Here is a 20002-nt window from a genome sequence, read left to right as displayed (position 1 = left end):
ACGAGGTATCAAGCAGTAACCGCATGAGGCGACAGGCCCTCGCGATCCGTCGCGCGCCGCCGCCGCCAACGCCTGTCGTTGTCGCTGGTGTATACCGCACGGAGCGACGGGGCTCAGCGACAGAGAGGCGCGTTTTCAGCGTTGGTCTGGTAGCGCCGCCTCGTCATTCGGTCAAGGGGAGTGCAATTACGCTATATCCCGTTTCTAACACTAAACAGCATGAAGTACGATAAAACACTGATGAAATTGCTTGTAACGCATCACATTTTAAAGAGTCCCAGCGCAGTGGTGCGCTACTACATTGCAATGCCGACTTGCATTGCAAGCAGTGACTTTCTCCTGCTCCTTTCGAAAATTAACAATATCTAGCCACACTAGCCTTTTTTTTTTTTTTTTTACTACCGTTCCAAGCTTTTACTGAATTGTCTCGATGCACTCATATATACACGGATCAGATGAAATGAGCGCGTGCAGGCACCAGGTTCTTCACCCAAACCGGACTAGGAAAACAAACTTCTCACGCAAAAGCAAAACAAAAAGCCAGAACGGAAGTTGAGCCCCGCAAAGCCTTTTGCAACTGGCTTCCTCGCGAGCCACTTCCGGGCGACACGCGAAGTTTTCTAAAAACCCAGAAACTGAGCGAGAGCGACGAGCGGCAATGCTTTGGCGGCCCTCACCCCGTCGCGCGGAATGTCGCCGCAAATTGTCGCCTCATGCGGTTAGCGCTTTAAGCTTCCGAAACACCAAAGCATGAAAAAGAGCCGTTCAAAAACTCTATGCAGCTGACAGCCTGTTTATTATGCACGTGTCGTCACGGCAGAAGGCGTTATTGCTGCAGTGTCTTAAAGAACTTGTCGATCCTTGTTTGGACGGCGTTACGCTTGCATGCGATCATATTCGCCTCAATCTGAGCAAGAGTCATGTCAGTGCTGTACACCGATGAAAGCGTGAGCAATGCTCGCGTCAATTCGGCGCTCGCAGGCGGCGCAGACGTTGCCTCCTCATTCTCAACATCAGAGTTTTCCGAATCCTCCACAACCTGAAGGACTAGCTCCTCATCGGTCAGTTCTGCACAGAAGTCAAGCTCGTTGTCAGCGTCGACAAACTGTTCAAAAGTTATTTCCATCGGTATGGAAATCCCAGCAGAGCGGAGGTCGTTGCTCGCGTCGTCCATGGGCGGGCACATGTCCATCACGTTGTGGTGAGTGCGAAGCCCGCGTGGCGAAAATAGCTGCGAATCGTGTCTTCCTTCACTGTCTTCCATGCGTCCACAAGCATTATGACAGCAGACCGAAGGTCAACATTGTAGCCTTTGCCGCTTTCCAGACACAACACCATGCGGTTTAGTACCCGTGAACGGTACAAAAGTTTCAGATTGCGGATGACGCCTTCTTGGTCCATTGGTTGAAGAATTGCAGTCGTGTTGGGCGGCATGAACTCCAGCTGCACAGCCTTCAAATTCTTGATGTGACCATGAGCGGCGCAGTTGTCAACGAAGAGCACGACACGTCTGTTCTGAAGTTCAAACTTCCTGTCCAACCTGCGGACGTAATTCTCAAACTGCTGAGTAGCCCATGCCTTTTTGTTGGCTTCGTACAACACTGGCAACGATGCCCCTTTAAAGCCCCTCGGGTTCTTCGACTTCCTTATTACAAGCAAAGGAAGCTTCTCGCTGCCAGACATGTTGCTGCCGACGAGAACGGTCAGCCGCTCTTCACTGTGCTTGCCACCGTGGCATACGGCGCCGCTCTCACCGCATACCTTCTTGAACTTGAGGTCATTCCGATGTTTAAAGTTTCTCAGCCACCCATCGCTAAACTTAAAGGGACACTAAAGAGAGAAAGGAAGTGGGTTTGCATCGATAGAATGCCAGTTCCTGAATACAAAAAGACCACTCTTACTGAAAACAGAGCTGTTATAAGGTAGTAAAGAAGAATAACAGAAATACAGGTATCGCCACCACAGCCAAACGGCCGAGGCTCGCAACTACAAATCACGTGACGCGCTAGGGATCCCGGAGGCTGACAAATGCGAATTACGTTGAATGTTTGAATGCGGTAGTACGTTTTTTCTCAAACATGATAACATGCTTTTATCATACGTAAACGACGGCGAAAAGACAACGTAAACGTTGCAAGACAAATACAAAAATATACTTGGAGGCGCCACAGGCGCCCACTTCAGTTTTGGTTATGTTTCGGCTCAGGCATTTCGTGCGCACTCGGATAGTTTGTTTGAACCTGCAGCGCCTGAATTACGAGCTTGGAGCAGCAGATGCGCCTTGATGGTTCCCATTTGAGCATTCGGAGGCACGAGCGAGCGAAATCCGCTACCGCCGACACACTCCTTCGTTCACACTTCTGCGCCAACATATCGCCGCCGTTGCCGCTTCGACTGCGACCTGACCGCTTGACTGCAGCTACGTACGCCACGAAAAGCATACATATGCTAAGTACCGAAGGAAAAACGCATTATCATTCAATTGTTCACTAAATCATGGCACATACTGCGTCAACAAGACCTTCAACGTGCTATTTGCAGGCGTCGTAAACAAAAGGGGCATACTTGCCGCTCATATCAAAGAGATCGTCGATATATTGCGCTCGTCGCCCGGCGAAAAAAAGGGCCTCGGGTAAAAAGTAAAAACAAAAAATAACGAAGCACCATAAATACATTACAAAAGGTTAAAAAAAAAATCGATTTGTACAAAAAAAAAAAAAAAACGCCAAAAGCGGGGAGACTCGAACTCGCTACTGCGTGCTCCGTAACGTTCGGCGCTAACCGCTCGGCTACGCCGCGCCACGAGAACCTCGGAAATATTTCTAGTTTTTAACATTTTAACATGTGGAATTTCACAGCGCTGGCAAATGTAGTGGCGCCGGCACTTCGGTCATGTTCTGCTACCGTGGACGTAATTTTCGCTGAACACGGAGCTGTAGCACAAACCTTGAAGGAAAAAAGTGCGACGAAGCTTCAAAACTGACAAGCGCAGCAGCGAGGACACTATTTTGCTGGTAACTAAATCTTATTTGTATGTAAACATGTCAGGAAGCGTTGCGATGACCGAGGGCTCGGTTTGTTTATACACAGTGCAAAAAGGAGCGCACAAGCTTGAGAAACATGTAAAGTATTGTGCATTACAAGCGCTCTATGTTTTTTTTTTCTTCCTATATGGGCCCATCGCTCGGTAAATTACTCTCTTCATCGTTTTATTTCATCGTTTCGTTTTCTCTTCATATGGGCCCATGACTCAGCCGTCATTGCGAGTACGCTGTTGCCAAGTTGGCCCTTGAGGGATGCGACGCCGCGGGCCGCGCCGGCTCGCTAGCTATCACGGAGTCTCCGCTCACGTCATAGTGTGCGTCACTCAACTCCAACTACGTAGTTGGAGGCCACAGTTTGAATTCGACCGGCGGGAACAAGAAAAAACCTCAACTTCTTATCGCAATATCTCAGCAATTATTCGATATTTTGCTGCCGGATATGCGGCGACAGTGTCACCAAATGTAGTTTATTAGATTTTCATACCATCTTTGGCTGTCTTTAGTGTCCCCTTTAAAATCGTCAATGCCCATTTGAAGCGCGTTTCCGCTTTTTCTTTCAAGACGCCGCCCGAGACCGGCAACCGCTTTGCAGTCATTGAATTAAGCCAAACGATGAGGGCTTTCTCAAGCTTTGGGTGAATACCTTGGCTTGCATTCTTTTTCTTGGCACCAGATAGTTTTTCGGCTGCTTCCAGGATCTTGCCCTTGTTCTTGAGAAAATCCGAGACTGTTTGCTTGGAAATGCCGAACTCCTTACCCACGTCAGCCTGCGATCGTCCGCTCATTACTTGTATAATAATGGCAGCTTTCTTCTCCACCGTTCACCGACGGTACTGTTTTCCGCGCTTCGATGCCAGCGGCGAGGACGACGAGGACAAAGTGGGGGCCCTCGCAGGCAAGTAAAATCCTCTTGTTGCGAAGTGTCGAAGCACCTAGGCCTAGCGTCGCGGAGCACACGACACAATACGTAGAACGTAGCAAAACCATGCACCAGCTTAGCGAAACACCATGTGGTCTGCGATGAGTCTGCGCAACGAAAAGGTGAAACGGTCGCGGCGTCGATGGCGCTTCCGGAAACTCTGGAAGAGGCGCCGGTGAACATAGCCAGTTGACAGTTGACAGCCGTGTAGTGAGGACGCGTGTTCCATCGCTCCTCCGATTGCATGCGGCTACCGGAAACGGACGGACTGGCGACAGCGGGAGCTTCCGAAAGCGTCAAATAGATGAGTTCTTTCTTTTAATAACTTTATTTCATTTTCAGCTAGCTAGGTTAGGTGCAGCCTAAAGAATAGATTTTAGCTCTTTGACTTAGCGGCTTGGTTTTTCGTGCCGGCAGCTAGGTTTTCGCGGCGTTCATTCTTTAACTATTTTGTTTATTCTTTTTTTCTAGGCTATTGGCATTCGCAAAATTTATTTTAACGCGTGTTTGCTAGTCATTTTTGTGTCTTCCTTTTGCAGTTTGTATATTCTGAGAATTCATAGTAGAAATAGTTTATTGATACATGCTTAAGATGTGCAATCAAAAGAAGGTAAAGTGTACTCAGCGTGAGGCGCAGGTTATTCTCAAGGAAACATGTTTTGACTCTGTAGATGAAGCGGGAGGCAGTGACTTTTTGTGTCGGTGTTGCGTGCTGAGTGCGCGTCATTTGAACGAGAAAAGGGCAGTTTAGTGTCTCGTGTGCATGATTTAGAAAATGAAGTAGGTTTCTTAAGAGCAGAAAATCAGAAACTGCTGGGACAGCTTCCTCAAATGGAAAAAAAATAGCCAACTTTAACCTCGGAACCAACGAGGACAGACATTCCAAAGCGGGCCACGTGGCTGGGACCAGCACTGGCATGGAAGGCGTAAGCAAACTAGGTCAGGCGGATTTTGTCCTTGGAAACGAGGACGAACATTCCAGTGCGGGCCATGTGGCTGGGACCAACACTGGCATGGCTGGCATAAGCAAAGTAGGTCAGGCAGATCCGAACCGACAGAGTTATTTAGAAGCAGCTACTAAGAAGTCGGGAAAAAAGGAAGAAGTAAGGAAGAATGAAAATCCCAAAGAGAAGGACACAGATAGTCGAAAGCAGGACCCAACAGTTGGGAGAGGGAGAGAGAATACTCAGGTGCTTATCGCCGGAGATTCTAACATGAGCAGGTGCAAGCAAGATATCTTGGAACATGTAAAGGGTGATACGCAAGTGTTAGGTGGAACCTTCCCAGGGATGACAATGAGGGCAGTGCTGAAAGAGAGTAAAAATAGGCTGTTGAAAAATTTCGCAGAGCGCAGTATGGTGATAGTAGCCGCAGGGCTAAACGATGTCCTAAATGGTGACGCTGCAAGAGTGGTGGAAAGTTTAGCTAAGGGAGTTGACGATATCAGGGAGATAACACAGCAAGCGCAGATAACTGTATGCACAGTACCGGAGGTGCTAGGATCGAACGGAAAGCTGGAAAAGGACGTGGTAACAGTTAATCAGGACATAAGAAAGTTAAGCCTGGAGAAGCGTTTCGAAGTGGTTGAGGTAAACAGGGAGGTGCATAAAGCAGGTTTTGGCAGGGCTTTTCAGCGAGATGGCATTCATTTTAACAGAAGAGTGGGAGCAGAGATCGGCTGGCGCCTGGCAGGCAGGGCTGTAGCTTTTTTAGGGCGTCCGCGAGGACTCCGTGCACAGAGGTAGTTAGAAGTGAAGCAGAAGAAAGTGTAATAATGGAGGCTGAGCCCCCCAAAATGGCAAAGAGTAGGTCGAGAAAGAAAAATACAAAAAAGAAATTTAGCACTAGGATCAGCTACATAAATATGCAAGGAGGTAGAAAAAGAGCGAAATGGCTAGAGATAGAACAGCAGTTGAAGGATGACGAAATAGGTGTGTATGCTCTATGCGAGACTCATCTCAAGGATCTAGAAGATCCGCCATTTATAGAAGGCTACGTCTGGGAAGGGTGCAACAGAACGTGAACGGAAAAAAAGGGTGGAGGGGTAGGTGTATGTTCATACACCAGGCAACCAATTGGCAAAAAATAAAATCATCTTGTAAAGAATATATCTGGATACCAGGAACAATTGCCGGCATAAGGACATGGATAGGGGTAGTTTATTTAGGAACAGGACACCAATGCAGGCAAGAAAACAAGGATCTTGTTGGATGTCTCAGTGACGATATAAGCCAGTTTGGAAACGGGGCCAATATTATTCTACTGGGGGACATGAACGGCCACATCGACGATCTGGATGGATACACGGATTGTAATGGGAAGCTAATGCTAGATTTCTGTGAGCGACACGATCTAGTTATAGTAAATAAAGAAACAAAATGCGAAGGCCAAATCACGTGGGAATTCCACAACAGGCAGACGACCATTGACTATTGTCTAATGTCGCAGGGAATTTATAGCAAGGTCACAAAAATGGAAATAGACGAAGAAGGGGAGTGTAGTCTGGGAAGTGATCATAAACGGAGGTGGTGGCCGCTGCCGCCATGCTCGACTTTTTTTTTTCCTCAAATATTTTGTTCTTAATTCTTATTGGCAATTCTACTTCTAACCTTACGCTTCATTTTGGCTTTCACTTGATTTTTGGGCCCCACCTGGCAGCAGTAACCACAAAAGGTTCCGTATTTCTTGCACTGCACAGTAGACGGCACTGCCCAACTTCCTGAAACTCATGGTGCGGCTTTTACTCGGGAAATGTTTTAAAGTTTTTTTTCCCAATTTTCTTTCTAAAGTTTGGGGTGCGGCCATTACATGCGTGCGGCCATTACACGCGTGTATACGGTAACTTGCTGCAATAAATGTGCGCGAAAATATATTGTTACGAAGCGGCAAGCCGATGAAGACAGGAGACAGAACATGACCGATGACGATGGTAGATGACGTTTAATGAATGTTGGCGGGCCTAGCGCGCGCGCTCCTTCCCGCGCCACTGCCCGCTTCTTCTTCCTTGTCGTCCGTAACATGACCCGGGGCCACCGAGCGATCGTCCCGATCGTGGACGAGGAAGTTTAGCGATGTTAATGATTTTATGGCATGATGATGGGCGTGTCTGGATGCTTGAAGAAGAAGAGGAAGAAGGAAGAATAGAACGGCTTGCCGGTACGATGTCTGATGCGTGGGTGATCGGCCTGCCTTGGAGCTGTCAACCATCCGTCACCAGAGTCCATGGGACCGATGGCTCGAGGTCATGTCGGGCAGCTTGGGCGGGGGTTGCGTGTTCGTGTCCATCGGTTCCTTCGGGGCATTCAGGTCTTTCGGGCCCTTCGTCTTGGTTCTGATTCATATGTCTGTTCTCCTTGTCTTCAGGTCCGGGCTGGGGGCTGGGCGGTGGTAGTTGTTCAGGTCTGGGCTTTAAGGGCTGGGGCGAAGTTGCTCGGCGATGTCCTTGAGCCCTCGGTGATGGTCCCGGCTTGAAGATGGCGTCGATGCTCCAAGGCGAGGATGGGGATGCCGTACCCCGCACCTCCAACCAAATGTTACGAAGCGGCAAGCCGATGAAGACAGGAGACAGAACATGACCGATGACGATGGTAGATGACATTTAATGAATGTTCGCGGGCCTAGCGCGAGCGCTCCTTCCCGCGCCACTGCCCGCTTCTTCTTCCTTGTCGTCCGTAACAATATTTTCAGCAAGTTTTCATATTTCGCCGTGTGTGCTCAAAAAATTGAGCAAAGTGCCATTACGTCAGAATTGATTCGTAGCTGTGCGTTTGCACTTCTTTCCATTCCACGGAAACCAGCCCTTCAACCACTGAATAGATCAACATCGTCGATCGTGTCACAGAACTCTTTTCAGGCTTGCACCTAAGCTAACCAAACACGCCCAGAGCTTCGATCTGGACAAAACTCTTTCTGTTTGAAGAAGTTTATTTCTCTCTCTCTCTCAGTTCTGCAGTTTTACTTCATTGTTATGTCTCAAAGCAGCGATAATTGTTTGTTTAGTTAATTGTAGTTAATTGTACCATATGTAACCATATTGTTATATTGTATTACTCAACTTATTATTCCACAGTCAGAGTTTCGGCACGCTTGTAGATTTATGTTGCGCACAACATAAATATTCCAATTAAATACAGGCAGTAATACAGTAGAACCCCGCAGTTGCGTTCCCGGGTGCTGCGTTTTCCCGGCTGCTACGTCCTTGTGGTCGAGTCCCAGCATGACTCTCATAGACTTCCATGTATTAGAAACCCCGCTGTTACGTTGTAGCTTGGGACACGTTCCCGCATGATACGTTGTGAACTCGCACCCCAAGCCAACCCGAAAAACAAGCAGCGACGGCCATGTTTACTTTTTCGGCGAATTGACTTGGCCTGGCTTGGCCTAGCGTAAGTAAGTAAGTAAGTAAGTGAGAAGTCCTGATCCCTTTTGACTCAGGGCAGGCGTTTGTCAACGCCACAGGGGAAATGGATAGTTAAAGGAAAAGAGCAGTACATCACACATTGCGTCACTGTGCACTGAAATATGTCTTTCGTTACACTATTGCACTTTAAAGGCACCGTCGGTCGAACGGCCTCATGAAGCCTCACGAATCCAATCCGGTAGCCACGTTCAGGCCAAAAGCCAAGTGGTGTGTATATTCTAGGCACTATATGGTGTGTGTGCGACTGACTTCACGATTGCCGAGCTTAGGACTTTCCGCGTGTATTTTCCGGCTGTGAATTCGTTCCGCGGTCGTGTGCACACGCGTCCAGCGCACTCAATCGCCCACCTGGCCCGTGCCAACCATTCAGCACGTAAATACAGCAAGATGGCATCAAGAAAGCGCAAAGCGCTATCCTTGGAGGATAAACTGAATATTCTCCGCACTGTTGATGCAAACCCAACGCGGAAGCGGGTGTGCATCGCTAAGGAACTGGGACTTACGCCATCCACGCTCAACTCTATTGTTTCGAAAAGAAACGAGATCGAAGCAAATGCCCGGTCCTTTGACATCAAAAGCAAGCAAGCCCGCGGTGCGGAGCACGTGCAGCTTGACGAGGCGGTGTACAAATGGTTCAAGCAAGCCAGAGCTGCAGGTGTTAATTTTGATGGCACCATTTTGCGCGAAAAAGCACTGGAGGTAGCAGACAAGCTCGGGATCGTCGATTTCAGTGCGTCAAACGGCTGGATCGACCGATTTAAACGAAGGCACGGAATTTGCTACCGAACCGTGAATGGGGAGGCCGCAAGCGTGGACGTGGCTACTGTAGGCAGCTGGAAAGAGACCGTGGCGCGCATTATTGACGGCTACGAACCTAGGGACATTTTCAATGCCGATGAAGCGGGCCTCTTTTTCAAAGTACAGCCCTCGAAGACGCTTAGCTTGAAAGGCGAGGCTTGCCACGGCGGAAAATGCAGCAAAGACCATCTCACCGTTTTGTTGTGTTGCAACTCGGATGGCTCCGAGATGATGAAACCATGGGTCATCGGCAAATTTCGAAACCCACGTTGCCTAAAGAATATACGTTACCTGCCCTGCCACTACAAGAACAACAACAAGGCTTGGATGACGTGCGCAATTTTTGACGAGTTCCTCGCGTACATGGACTCGAATATGGGCTGTCAGGACAGAAAAGTCGTCCTTTTTTTTAGATAACTGCTCCGCGCATCCTAAGGACACTACGTCGCTGCGGAACATCAAGGTGGTTTACCTTCCGGCCAACATGACCAGCCACCTTCAACCCTTAGATGCTGGCATCATCAAAAACGTGAAGCATTTTTACAGGAAATGCATCGTGAAGCGATCCCTGGCCTCTGTGGACCGCGGGCAACAGCCAACTGGCATTACGATCCTGGATGCCATGCACTATCTGGCCACGGCATGGCGTGCTGTCACCGCCACAACGGTCAGGAATTGCTTTGCGAAGTGCTTCGGCGACGCAGACAGCGCAGCAGAACCAGGAACCGTGGACAACCCCGGAACCCCCGAGGACTGCGAACTGGACACGGCCATGGAAGCGGTTGGCGCGAACGGGATCGCGTACAACGATTACGTGTCTGTGAATGATGCCGTTGCCACCTCCGAAATGATGACTATCGACCAGATCGTGGCCGAGTGTGTAGAAGCGCACAACAGTGGCGACGAAGAGGAAGAGGAGGATGCGCCGCAGCCGGAACCGACGTTTACATCGGCTGTGGCGGCATTGGACCTTCTCAGAAGGTACGTTCGCGACGATCGCGAGAGCCACATGGCACTGCAACTTTTGGAGAAGCGAGTTGTGCTCACCAGACACGAAAAGATGCGACAGACAACGCTGCATGACTTCTTCAAGTAATAACATGGCAATAAATGCATTCAGTTGCCCACTACTGTCATTTTTCATTTTGTCCTACTTCCCGGCTCTTACGTTTCCCGGCTCCTACGTTTTTTTTTTACGGTCCCATGAAAAACGTATCAGCGGAGTTCTACTGTAGTTATGATAGCCTGTATTGGTTATTTTAACGAGTGTCGGGAAGCCATATATATTTCACATAGCCACCGATCTTGAAAGAAATTAAATAAAATAAAACTATACCTACTGTAGCCAACTGATTTACTTAAAAAGAGTAGGAAGCAAGGGCCCATTCGGGTTTATGCATCGCCTAGCCAGGCGAGAAAAAAAGTAAGAGAGAAAGCTTAGGAGACACTTGCTCAAACATTTTTTTCTTTTTGGCATGGTAGTGCCTTTAATATAACCTTCAATCCACAAATTTTATTTTTTGTTAATGTTGGGTTTTGGGGAAAGGAAGGTGCAGTTAAGTTCTCGGTGGACACCTACACTTACCAGCATCCAATCGCCCAGTACGTATACATATATATGTAGTCAGAATTTTCGTCCATATCGCAGACTAGCCTTCAACTTGTCTAGCAAATGGATACTAAGTGGGAAGCAAAATGGTATGACACCACCCTGAACACTGCGAAAAAAAAAAAAATATTGCGGCATAGTTTTTATATGTTAAATTATCATATCTATGTAACCGAGCTCGATTAATTGGTCTGCAAGGCAATTCTGCTTTTATTTTTGCTTCCCGCTAATTTTCGCGTTAAACCCATGGCAACGCCGACGGCGGACTTTCTGTGACACGGTGCCCTTACATTATTGCGTAAAAAGGTGGATGCTTATTTATGAGATAATTCCACAACGAAAGCTGCGATCGCCTGATCGGCCCTCGTAGCCGTGCGCCGCTCGTGCCGCACGTACCGGCAGCGGGCTGGCATCTGCTCCAGGAGTCGACGCCAGCGCCACGTCGCCGCCTAAAAAGCCTCACCGGAGGGCACCGCTTTTGCCACTACAAGGCCTTCTAGAACACTCCAATGCTCGGGTAGATCATCGTCATCATCACCATAGGTTATGTTCGTCATTTTCTTTTTTTTTTACCCTCCCCACTGCTTGTAGTCGTCGCCATTTTGCGAGATGTCTCCATGTCTCATTGTCATTGTTCCTTCATTCCGTCCGTGTTACTTGCTTTGTTCCACCGTCTACCATGTTCTTGGTGCCGCATCGCGGAGGGGCGGTACGCAAGTTATACAGCTGCTTTTAAGCTGAAAGCTTTTGGGTACACGCTACAACATAGCAACTGCGCTGCCAGCAGGCACTTCGGCGTCAACGAGTTCTGCATAGTACGCTCTGGAGAAAGCGATTGCGGTGTCGAAACAGACTCGGATCAAGTCTCTGATCGAGAGTAGAACTGTACGGTCTGCTGTGAGCATTATACCACGAAATGCAGGGAGTGACGAAGCCGCGTGCGACAAATAAAGTGCTTTAGCAATTTGTGCTTTTGCCGACTCTGTACTTTTATAACAAGGGTAAGTTCTGCTTGAAAGTAATGTTTTGGTTATATTTAGAACAGCTGACCTAGAGCTGTGCACGGGCTCGGGCCGGCCTGAAAGCCCCGGGCTGCTCGAAAGCCCACTTCCTTGGGCTCGGGCTGGGTCCGGGCAAAGGTATATTCGTCTCGGGCGGGCCGGGCCGAGCTGGGCCAGACACGACGACCACGAACGAAAGTTTTGCGAAAGTGCGAATAGAGGAATAGTGCGATAAGCGTCTAGAATGCACAGCATTTTTTCATAGTTCCCTTCGAGAACTTCCGAGTTCTTTCCCGGCGTGGACCCACCTTTCCTCCCCACCTCCTTGCTGCGAACGGATATGGGTATGGTAGCCGCCAGTGACCGAACAGGGGGGCTGCTTGTAGGCCACTTAGTTTCGAGTTTCGCATATTCGTTTTGGTAACATCGGCGCTGATATTTAGGTGTCCGTTTCAAGATTCCAACCATGCTTTCGCTTACCAAACTTCTCTGCTATGGCTTACTTCTACCTCTACATGACCTAGTTTCAAGCGGGACACAGCTAAAAGCATCTGCGGCGCAAGAATTTTCTCAATTGTTTCTCGATACGAAAAATTCACGTGAAAGGCTCATGGTGAGCCAGGCGAGCTCACCGATTAATTGACCACAAAACCAACCCTTTGTTTACGTTCAGAGCTAGCGCACTTTAGGAGAAGCAAACAAGCTGCTTACCGAAAACTGGCTTTCCTATCAAAGAATGTGTTAGTCATTCCAGCTACAAGTTATAGCACCGAAAGAAACTTCAGCGCTACCATCGGGTTCATTATCCAAGAGCGCCGTGAATGCCTCAATTCAATGCATAACTTGTTTTTTAACAAAAAGTTAATTCTACCTATGTGCTGTGCCTCTACATATTCAACAAATTTGTCATTTCAATGTGAGAACTCAACATTCCAAGATCTTCGATAAAACTTATCATCCTGAAGTTATTTCTTTTTAATAGCTTCAACTGCAATTATAGCATGACGGGCCGGGCCTTAAATCTAAGAGCCGCGCTGGGTCGGGTCGGGCTCAGTCCCTTTAAGAGTCTGGCCGGGCCGGGTTCGGGTCTGTAGCATCAGGTCCTTGCCAGGTTCGGGCTCAAAATTTCGGCCCGTGCACACCTCTAAGCTGACCTAAGAATCCCAATTCACACCTATTTAAATTTGCTTTTAGCGCTCCAAAATATTTGCTCGAAAATTTTCCCAGCACAGTTATTGCACCCCCCAACTTAGCATCAATTTTCCGCGAAAAAGAAGTGCGAGCATTAAGAGAGTAAATACAGTACTTTGTTTCCGTGCTTACATTTACTCAGTTGTCCATGTCAGTTTGTTTTTGGAAGCAGGCTTGTTTCCCAGATAAGTTATTTGTGCTGAACTTCATGTACTGCTTACAGCCTCACCTTGAGGCTAACAGTACAGTACAACCTCGATAATTCGAACTCGGTTAATTCGAAATCCCGGATAATTTGAAGGTTTTCTGCGGTCCCGTATTTTCCAATGTAAATTTGGCCGGATAATTTGAACAGGCGGCCTGCGCCAGCCCGGTTAATTCGAAAATTCGGACTGCTATGCGGCAATGCCTGATCCATGTTTCGCCGCAAACCCGGCGAAACGACGGCCCTACGGAGCCGCGAGGCAAAGCCACATAGTAATGGTGATGATTTATAGGCGAAGCGCCCCAGCCGGAGCACTCTCTGCACAAAAATCGGTCCACAGTGCGCCTCGCGCACCGCCGAAACACGCGCCTGCAGAGGAGAAGACGGCTTCACTGCAACACGGCGGGCATACCAGTTTTTATCACGTGACCTCGCCCCCACTCCATCCCTTGGTGTGCTTCGCCAACTCTTCCCCCGTGCCTCCGACGCTGCAAGTACGCCACCACCACCGCCGCGCCGGTCTCGCCTGCACCATTTCTTTGTGTTGTGCGCTGTGGTTAGGGGTCGGCTACTGTGCCGTTTTTTGGGCGGGACTGTGCAGAAGTGCTAGCTTTGTGACCGTAGCAGTGCAGAAATGCCAAAGTACAAGACTTTAACGCTGCAGCAGAAGTTCTGCTTGATCCAGAAAGCAGGCAAGAGCGCTTGTTCGAAGACCGAGTTGGCCAAAAGGCATGGCGTGCCCCTCTCGACGTTGTCCACAATATTGAGCAACAAGTCAAAAATACTAGAGGCTTACGGCAAGACCTATTCTTCGAAGCGGTCACGAGTGCGGGCTCCCACGTATCAAGATGTGGAAGCTGCTCTGCTTCGCTGGCTGCAGAAAGCAAACGCTGCCCACCTTCCCGTCAATGGAACGCTACTGCGGGAGAAGGCCAACGACCTAGCTCTACAACTTGGGCACGAGGAATTTAAGTGCAGCAATGGATGGTTTTGCCGTTTTAAAGAACACAATAATTTAACCTTTCTCACCGTCTGTGGTGAGAGCGGCAGCACTAACGAGAGCGTTGTCGAGGATTGGAGAAACCACACATTGGCGCCGCTGCTTAGAGAGTATGGCGCAGACGACGTTTACAACCTTGAAGAGGCTGCACTTTTTTATAAGATGCTGCCAACAAAAACATTCGCAGTGAAGAACACCGCCATCAAGGGTAGGAAACAGGCCAAGGACAGGATTACTGTGCTGTTCGGCGCAAACATGTGCGGTAAACACAAGCTGCTGCTACTGGTAGTCGGGAAGACGGGGAAGCCTCGCTGCTTCAAAAATGCGCGGCTGCCGCCAAAGGATGAACTCGTCTACAGGCACAATAAGAAAGCCTGGATGACAGGTGCAATATTTGAAGAGTACGTGCGGCAACTTGACCGCAAGTTCGCGGCCACGGGCAGGAATGTCCTATTTGTCGTCGACAACTGCCCGGCACATGGCGACATCCCACATCTCCAGGCCATCAGGATGGTATTTTTACCTCCGAACACCCCTTCGATCTCACAGCCGATGGACCAAGGCGTCATTCACCACACTAGGAAGATTTATGGGGTACCACCTGCTCAAGCGCATGCTCCTTTGCTACGACAATGGCAAGGAGTACTCCATCGACCTCCTCGGAGCCATATGCCTCATGGTGTACGCTTGGAAACAAGTGGAGCCCACATTGATCAGGCGGTGTTTTGAACACGCTGGTTTTTCCAGTGAAAGCACTGTTGATGCCGATGCAGACCACCCATGTACTACTACTCTTGACGAAGAAGGAGCAGAGTATTGCGACCGCATCAATGCGCTCTGCGCAGAGGATGAGTCCAACGCAGTCGGCTTCGCCGAGTATATCAACATTGAGAGCGAAGAGCAGACTGGCTACTCTGACTTGGAGAGTGAGATCACTGCTGGTACGAACATGCGCGATGACAGCGACGATAGCGACGACGACACCGACGAGCCTCCCCGAGCACCTGCTCTTGGTGAAGTTATCGGATCGCTGAACGTTATCCGCAGTTTTGTTGAGTGCCGCGGTGGAAGTTCAGAGATGTTTCCTCTATTTGACCAACTCGAGAGCATGACCTTAGGAGCCGCAAACTACCGGACGCGGCAAACCAGCATCTCTGATTACTTTCACTAGTAATTCAAAACATGCCGAATAAAGGTAACACGTTCCTGCAACGAATTTTTTTGCCTAAGTCTTATTTCTTGGTGTGTTCGGTTAATTCGAAAACCCGCTTAATTCGAAGATTTCTCGCGGTCCCGATGACTTCGAATTAACGAGGTTGTACTGTACTATGTAAATAAATAAATTAATAATAAATAAATAAATTTGATCACATTTTCGGCCATCATTGTGCCATTGTTTGTATCAGGAGTGAAAGCCAGTTCCTTTCTTTGGCGATAACATCTTCCCAGCAGATATTGTGTGCTACTGATAAGGCATGCTTGGCAAGTGCGTTAAAGAGTTGTTAGTGATCAAAGCTTCGGAACGGCAGCAGTCTTGCTTTTGTTTTACCCGACCAGACGAGGTTCCATCCAACCTTACAGCTGTGCCTAGGCATATCCTCAGCACCTATATGGATTTGACATGACAGAAGGGAAACTTACCTAAACTCACTATGAGTCAGACATAAAGTTCACCTGGCTCTTCAGCTCCTCCAGCTCTTTAATTAGTTGTCTTAAAAATAGGGACCTGCAAGAAAATACATAAAAGAGCTGCATGACCCTGCCCAACCCATCCAAGTTTTGCAACTGATGAAGTGTGCATTGAAAAAAGTGACACCAAATTCAAATAGCAGTGGTTGTTAAGTACGCAATGTAATTGCTGCAGGAAGAGACAATAAGCATGAACCTGGCTGTTTGGCTCTATCCTCCTGTGCATATACCACACAACTTCATTCATCTGTCATATTAAACGTATTAAAAAAAAAATTGCCAGGGAAAACACACGATCCAACCGCCTATGGTTTGAAACGTGCAAATCTTGGATGAGGCACAAGGGCATTTATTGACAATTGCACATGGTAAAACATCCATTAAATTTGTGCTCTTTTTCTAGCACCTGTGACAAAGCATCCGGTCCATTGATGGCAATGCTTGGTTCATGGCACTCATGCAGTGCAGGGAAGCCATCACTAACTACTGCATCCTTCTTGCTCCATTGCGGGGGGTATAAACTATTCCAGTTTTGAAATGGGGCTACTTCTGCGTTAGAGCACTGTTTTGGCTTTTTTGATGTCCTCTCACAAGCTCTTTGCAGCCCTACAATGTATCCCTGCACACCTGTCATCTCTGTTCAAATGCAGGCTGGACACTGCTCTCTTTCTTTTAGGTGGCAATTAATTTTATTTTCTGCTGATCAAACTCCCCTTCGAGTTGGATATATCCAGCGTCAAAGTGAGAAAGGTATGCAGCCACTTCCAAAGGCTCACTTAAGCAACAGACTGAACATGCCACCTAGGTAACTACATACAATGGGTGCTGCACTGAAACCGCTTCTCTCTGCGGGGCTAAACCAACCTCCTCATATATTTGCACACTGGCATGCTACACGTCTATAGCTGTTTCACTGACTGTATGGTGCACACGCGAGTTTTGCTTCTCGTGAAGGGTGTTCGAGCAGTATGCAAAAACTTTACTGCTATGCTGCTATGTCTAGCAAATAAAAAGGTGGCCTTGAAGAAATAACCACCACAGAAAGACAAGACAGCATCACAATACAAAGGTTTATTAAAACAAGAAAAAGAAGACCATGAAATAAAGAAAAACTTGACATTTCATGGCTGGTATCTTCTCTTTCAGGTTTTAGTTAAGGCTGCGCAAATACTGAAATTTTCGAATATGAATTGAATATCACAAAAAAAAAAAAAAAACTTCCAATATTAAATATTGGATCAGTTAAAAAAAAAAAAAACAAAATAAAAGACCTAGCAATCAATGTTTACTATGTTTATTTCTGATTTGCTCATGGTACAGTAAATTGTCATCAATTCAGCCTCTGCTAATTCGGAAATGTGGCCAATTTGAACTAGCGGTGCGGCCCCGGCCAACCCCCATGTTGGTGCTGGACGCTCATTAAATTGGGCGAGGAATCGCATTGAGGTACGACCCGCGCAGCCAAAGATCTCTGAAGTCTGAAAACTTCCCGCTATCCCACGGCTGTGCATGCATCGGCTAGTTATGCCATTTCAGACGCTGCTTGGAGAGTCACTGTTTTTCTTTTATTTTGGGATAGCTTCATGCTGTTTCAACGCCTACACATATATGCCATGTGTGTGTCCACATGCTGCTCCCAGTACGGCGAAACTTCGCACCGGTCACGCGCAATTTCACAGCACTGCGCACTTCACCGCTTGGACTATGCAGTGAAACATCCTCAACGGGGCTCTTTTCACGTCCATTCAATAATTCCGACATTTTTTATGATCCCCTGAGGGCCGAATTACCAACTTTTTACTGACTTCCTACGAAGACTTAAAGATATTCGGTAATTGTTGAATGTCAAGCAACACCCCTAGTTAATGCTGCCACTGAGTTAGCCACTAAACCACTTTGTGTGAGATAATAAAGAGGCATTGCAAGCATATCAACAATGACTCTGTAGACCCCCTGCCAACAACTTGGCTAAGCAGAAAAGTTTGCCGAGCAATCCTCTACTTTGGTATGTATGCTGCTCCTGCTGAAAGGAGGCCTTCCTTCCCGTGACTAAAGATGGCACACTAATACTGCAAATCACTATGACTTGTGTGCAAACAAGTGCTACATTACCCTTCCAATACCATGCTAGATATTTTTTGAAAATACTGAGGAACTATGCTCTCTAAATTTAGAGCACTGTTTTCGAATCTGTTTGCTTTTCATCCAACTAGCCCGATTTCTTCAAATAATGACTCAAAATGCTTACCTCTGTTCTTGTACTGTCGCTTGAATTTCAGATAATCGGACAAGAGAACGTGCCATTTTGAGCTCAGCCGAAACCCGTGTGCAGTTTAAACTTCCCAAGCTATGCGCTTCCTCACTGTACCGGTTTGCCTGGAAATAAGAAGTAGAAGGGTGTCAACCGCAAAGAGGCAGGCTGGTGTCAATGCACAGTCACTCATGCTTAATTTCAGCAAAGCACTTTTTGTCAAACCATGTTATCCCAAAGTACAGTGGAACCTCGATTATACGTCCCCCGGTCATGTGACTACCCGCATTTTACGACGAATTTGAACAGCCCTGGCAAAATTCCCATAGAGATAGTGCATCAAAAACCTCGATTGTGCGACGTAAATCGTACGACAGCTGGCTGGTACCATCAGTCAAAAAAAAAGTCTACCGCAAACGCACACAGGTGCACTGCAGACCTATCAAGATACGGCAACCGCAGCTTCAACGACCATTTTATTTTGTTTGTTTGTTGTTGGAAACCAGCCCTCTAGCAACGAAAATGCGCTGCGTTTACCGTATACACGCATGTAATGGCCGCACGCATGTAATGGCCGCACCCCGAACTTTGGAAAGAAAATTGGGAAAAAGAACTTTTAAAAAATTTCCCGAGTAAAAGCCGCACCATGAGTTTCAGGAAGTTGGGCAGTGCCGTCTACTGTGCGGAGCAAGAAATACGGAACGTTTTGTGGTTTCTGCTGCCAGGTGGGGCCCAAAATTCAAGTGAAAGCCAAAATGACGCATAAGGTTAGAAGTAGAATTGCCAATAAGAATTAAGAACAAAATATTTGAGGAAAAAAAAGTCGAGCATGGGGGCAGCGGCCACCACCTCCGTTACAAAGGGGGCGCTCCTAGCCGCAGCGATGCCCGCTCATTACAAAGGGTGAGGCCAGCAAATCCAATTCCAATCCAATCCAAGTCTGTTCGCTCCTCCGTTTTACAGCCATTTCCTCGATCGCCCGAAGCATATCAGGTGCGATCTCGCAATCGGAGCGCATCGCTGCCCTGATTTGTTCTGCGCTCCTGAGCTGAAGATCTTCTTTTTCCTCGATGGGAAAATACATGTGGATTTCGCCGTGCGTACAGTGAGTGGATGGCAACGGCCCTCCACCAGAAGACTCCAACCGGCCGACTGAAACGGGCATCGCTTGTAGCCGTTTGCCACTGGATACTCGAAGCGTGGGCCACAGTTTCGTTCGAGACTGTAGAAAAAAAGTTTCAAGGTGACAGGGATATCAAACAGGCTGGACGGTACGGAGGATGACCTCATCAGGGACAAGGACGAGCCTGAAATCCCGACGAGTTTAGCGGAGGAGGACGAGGAGTTTTTTGGCAATAATAGAGGCAGGTACCACCGCAAATAATTTTTTTCGCTGTCTTTTTTCTCATGTAATCGCCGCACCCCCTGATTTTCACCCCAATCTCGGAAAAAAAAGTGCGGCCATTACACGCGTGTATACGGTATGTTAGTACGAAAAAAAAAGATCAATTTCGGATGTTGAAAATAAAGGACACTTCGCGGAACCCAAAAATATAGCAAATTGCAACATTTATTAAGAGGCATCATCATCGGCGAAGGCCTCTCCCATATTTCTCCACTTAACCCGGTTCTGTGCTAGCTGCATCCACTTGACCCCTGCGAACTTCTTAATCTCATCCGCCCACCTAACTTTCTGCCGCCCCCTGCTACGCTTTCCTTCCCTTGGAATTCAGTTTGTTACCCTCAGCGACCATCGGTTATCCTCTCTTCGCACTACATGTCCTGCCCATGTCTATTTCTTCTTAATTTCTACTAGAATGTCGGTAACTTGAGTTATTTCTCTGACCCACTCTGCACGCTTTCTATCTCTTAATG

General features: G+C 47.8%; 1 protein-coding gene across 2 annotated transcripts in view; it reads right to left on the bottom strand.

Annotated features, from left to right (window-relative positions):
- Positions 1-20002, bottom strand: part of wcy (WW domain-containing adapter protein with coiled-coil wacky) — a 235541-nt gene that overhangs the window by 21211 nt on the left and 194328 nt on the right. For both annotated transcript variants that reach the window (XM_084591604.1, XM_084591603.1), the window contains 2 exons: positions 18125-18252; positions 15829-15913 (listed from right to left, as the gene is read on the bottom strand). In XM_084591604.1, the coding sequence (XP_084447730.1) occupies positions 15838-15913; positions 18125-18252 (204 nt within the window). In that variant the 3' untranslated portion in view covers positions 15829-15837. The remainder of the gene's footprint in view (positions 1-15828; positions 15914-18124; positions 18253-20002) is intronic.

Source organism: Amblyomma maculatum, chromosome 1, assembly GCF_055883805.1.
Source record: "Amblyomma maculatum isolate TAMU_Amacu chromosome 1, ASM5588380v1, whole genome shotgun sequence".
NCBI lineage: Eukaryota > Metazoa > Arthropoda > Arachnida > Ixodida > Ixodidae > Amblyomma > Amblyomma maculatum.
This window is presented reverse-complemented; position numbering and strand designations above follow the sequence as displayed.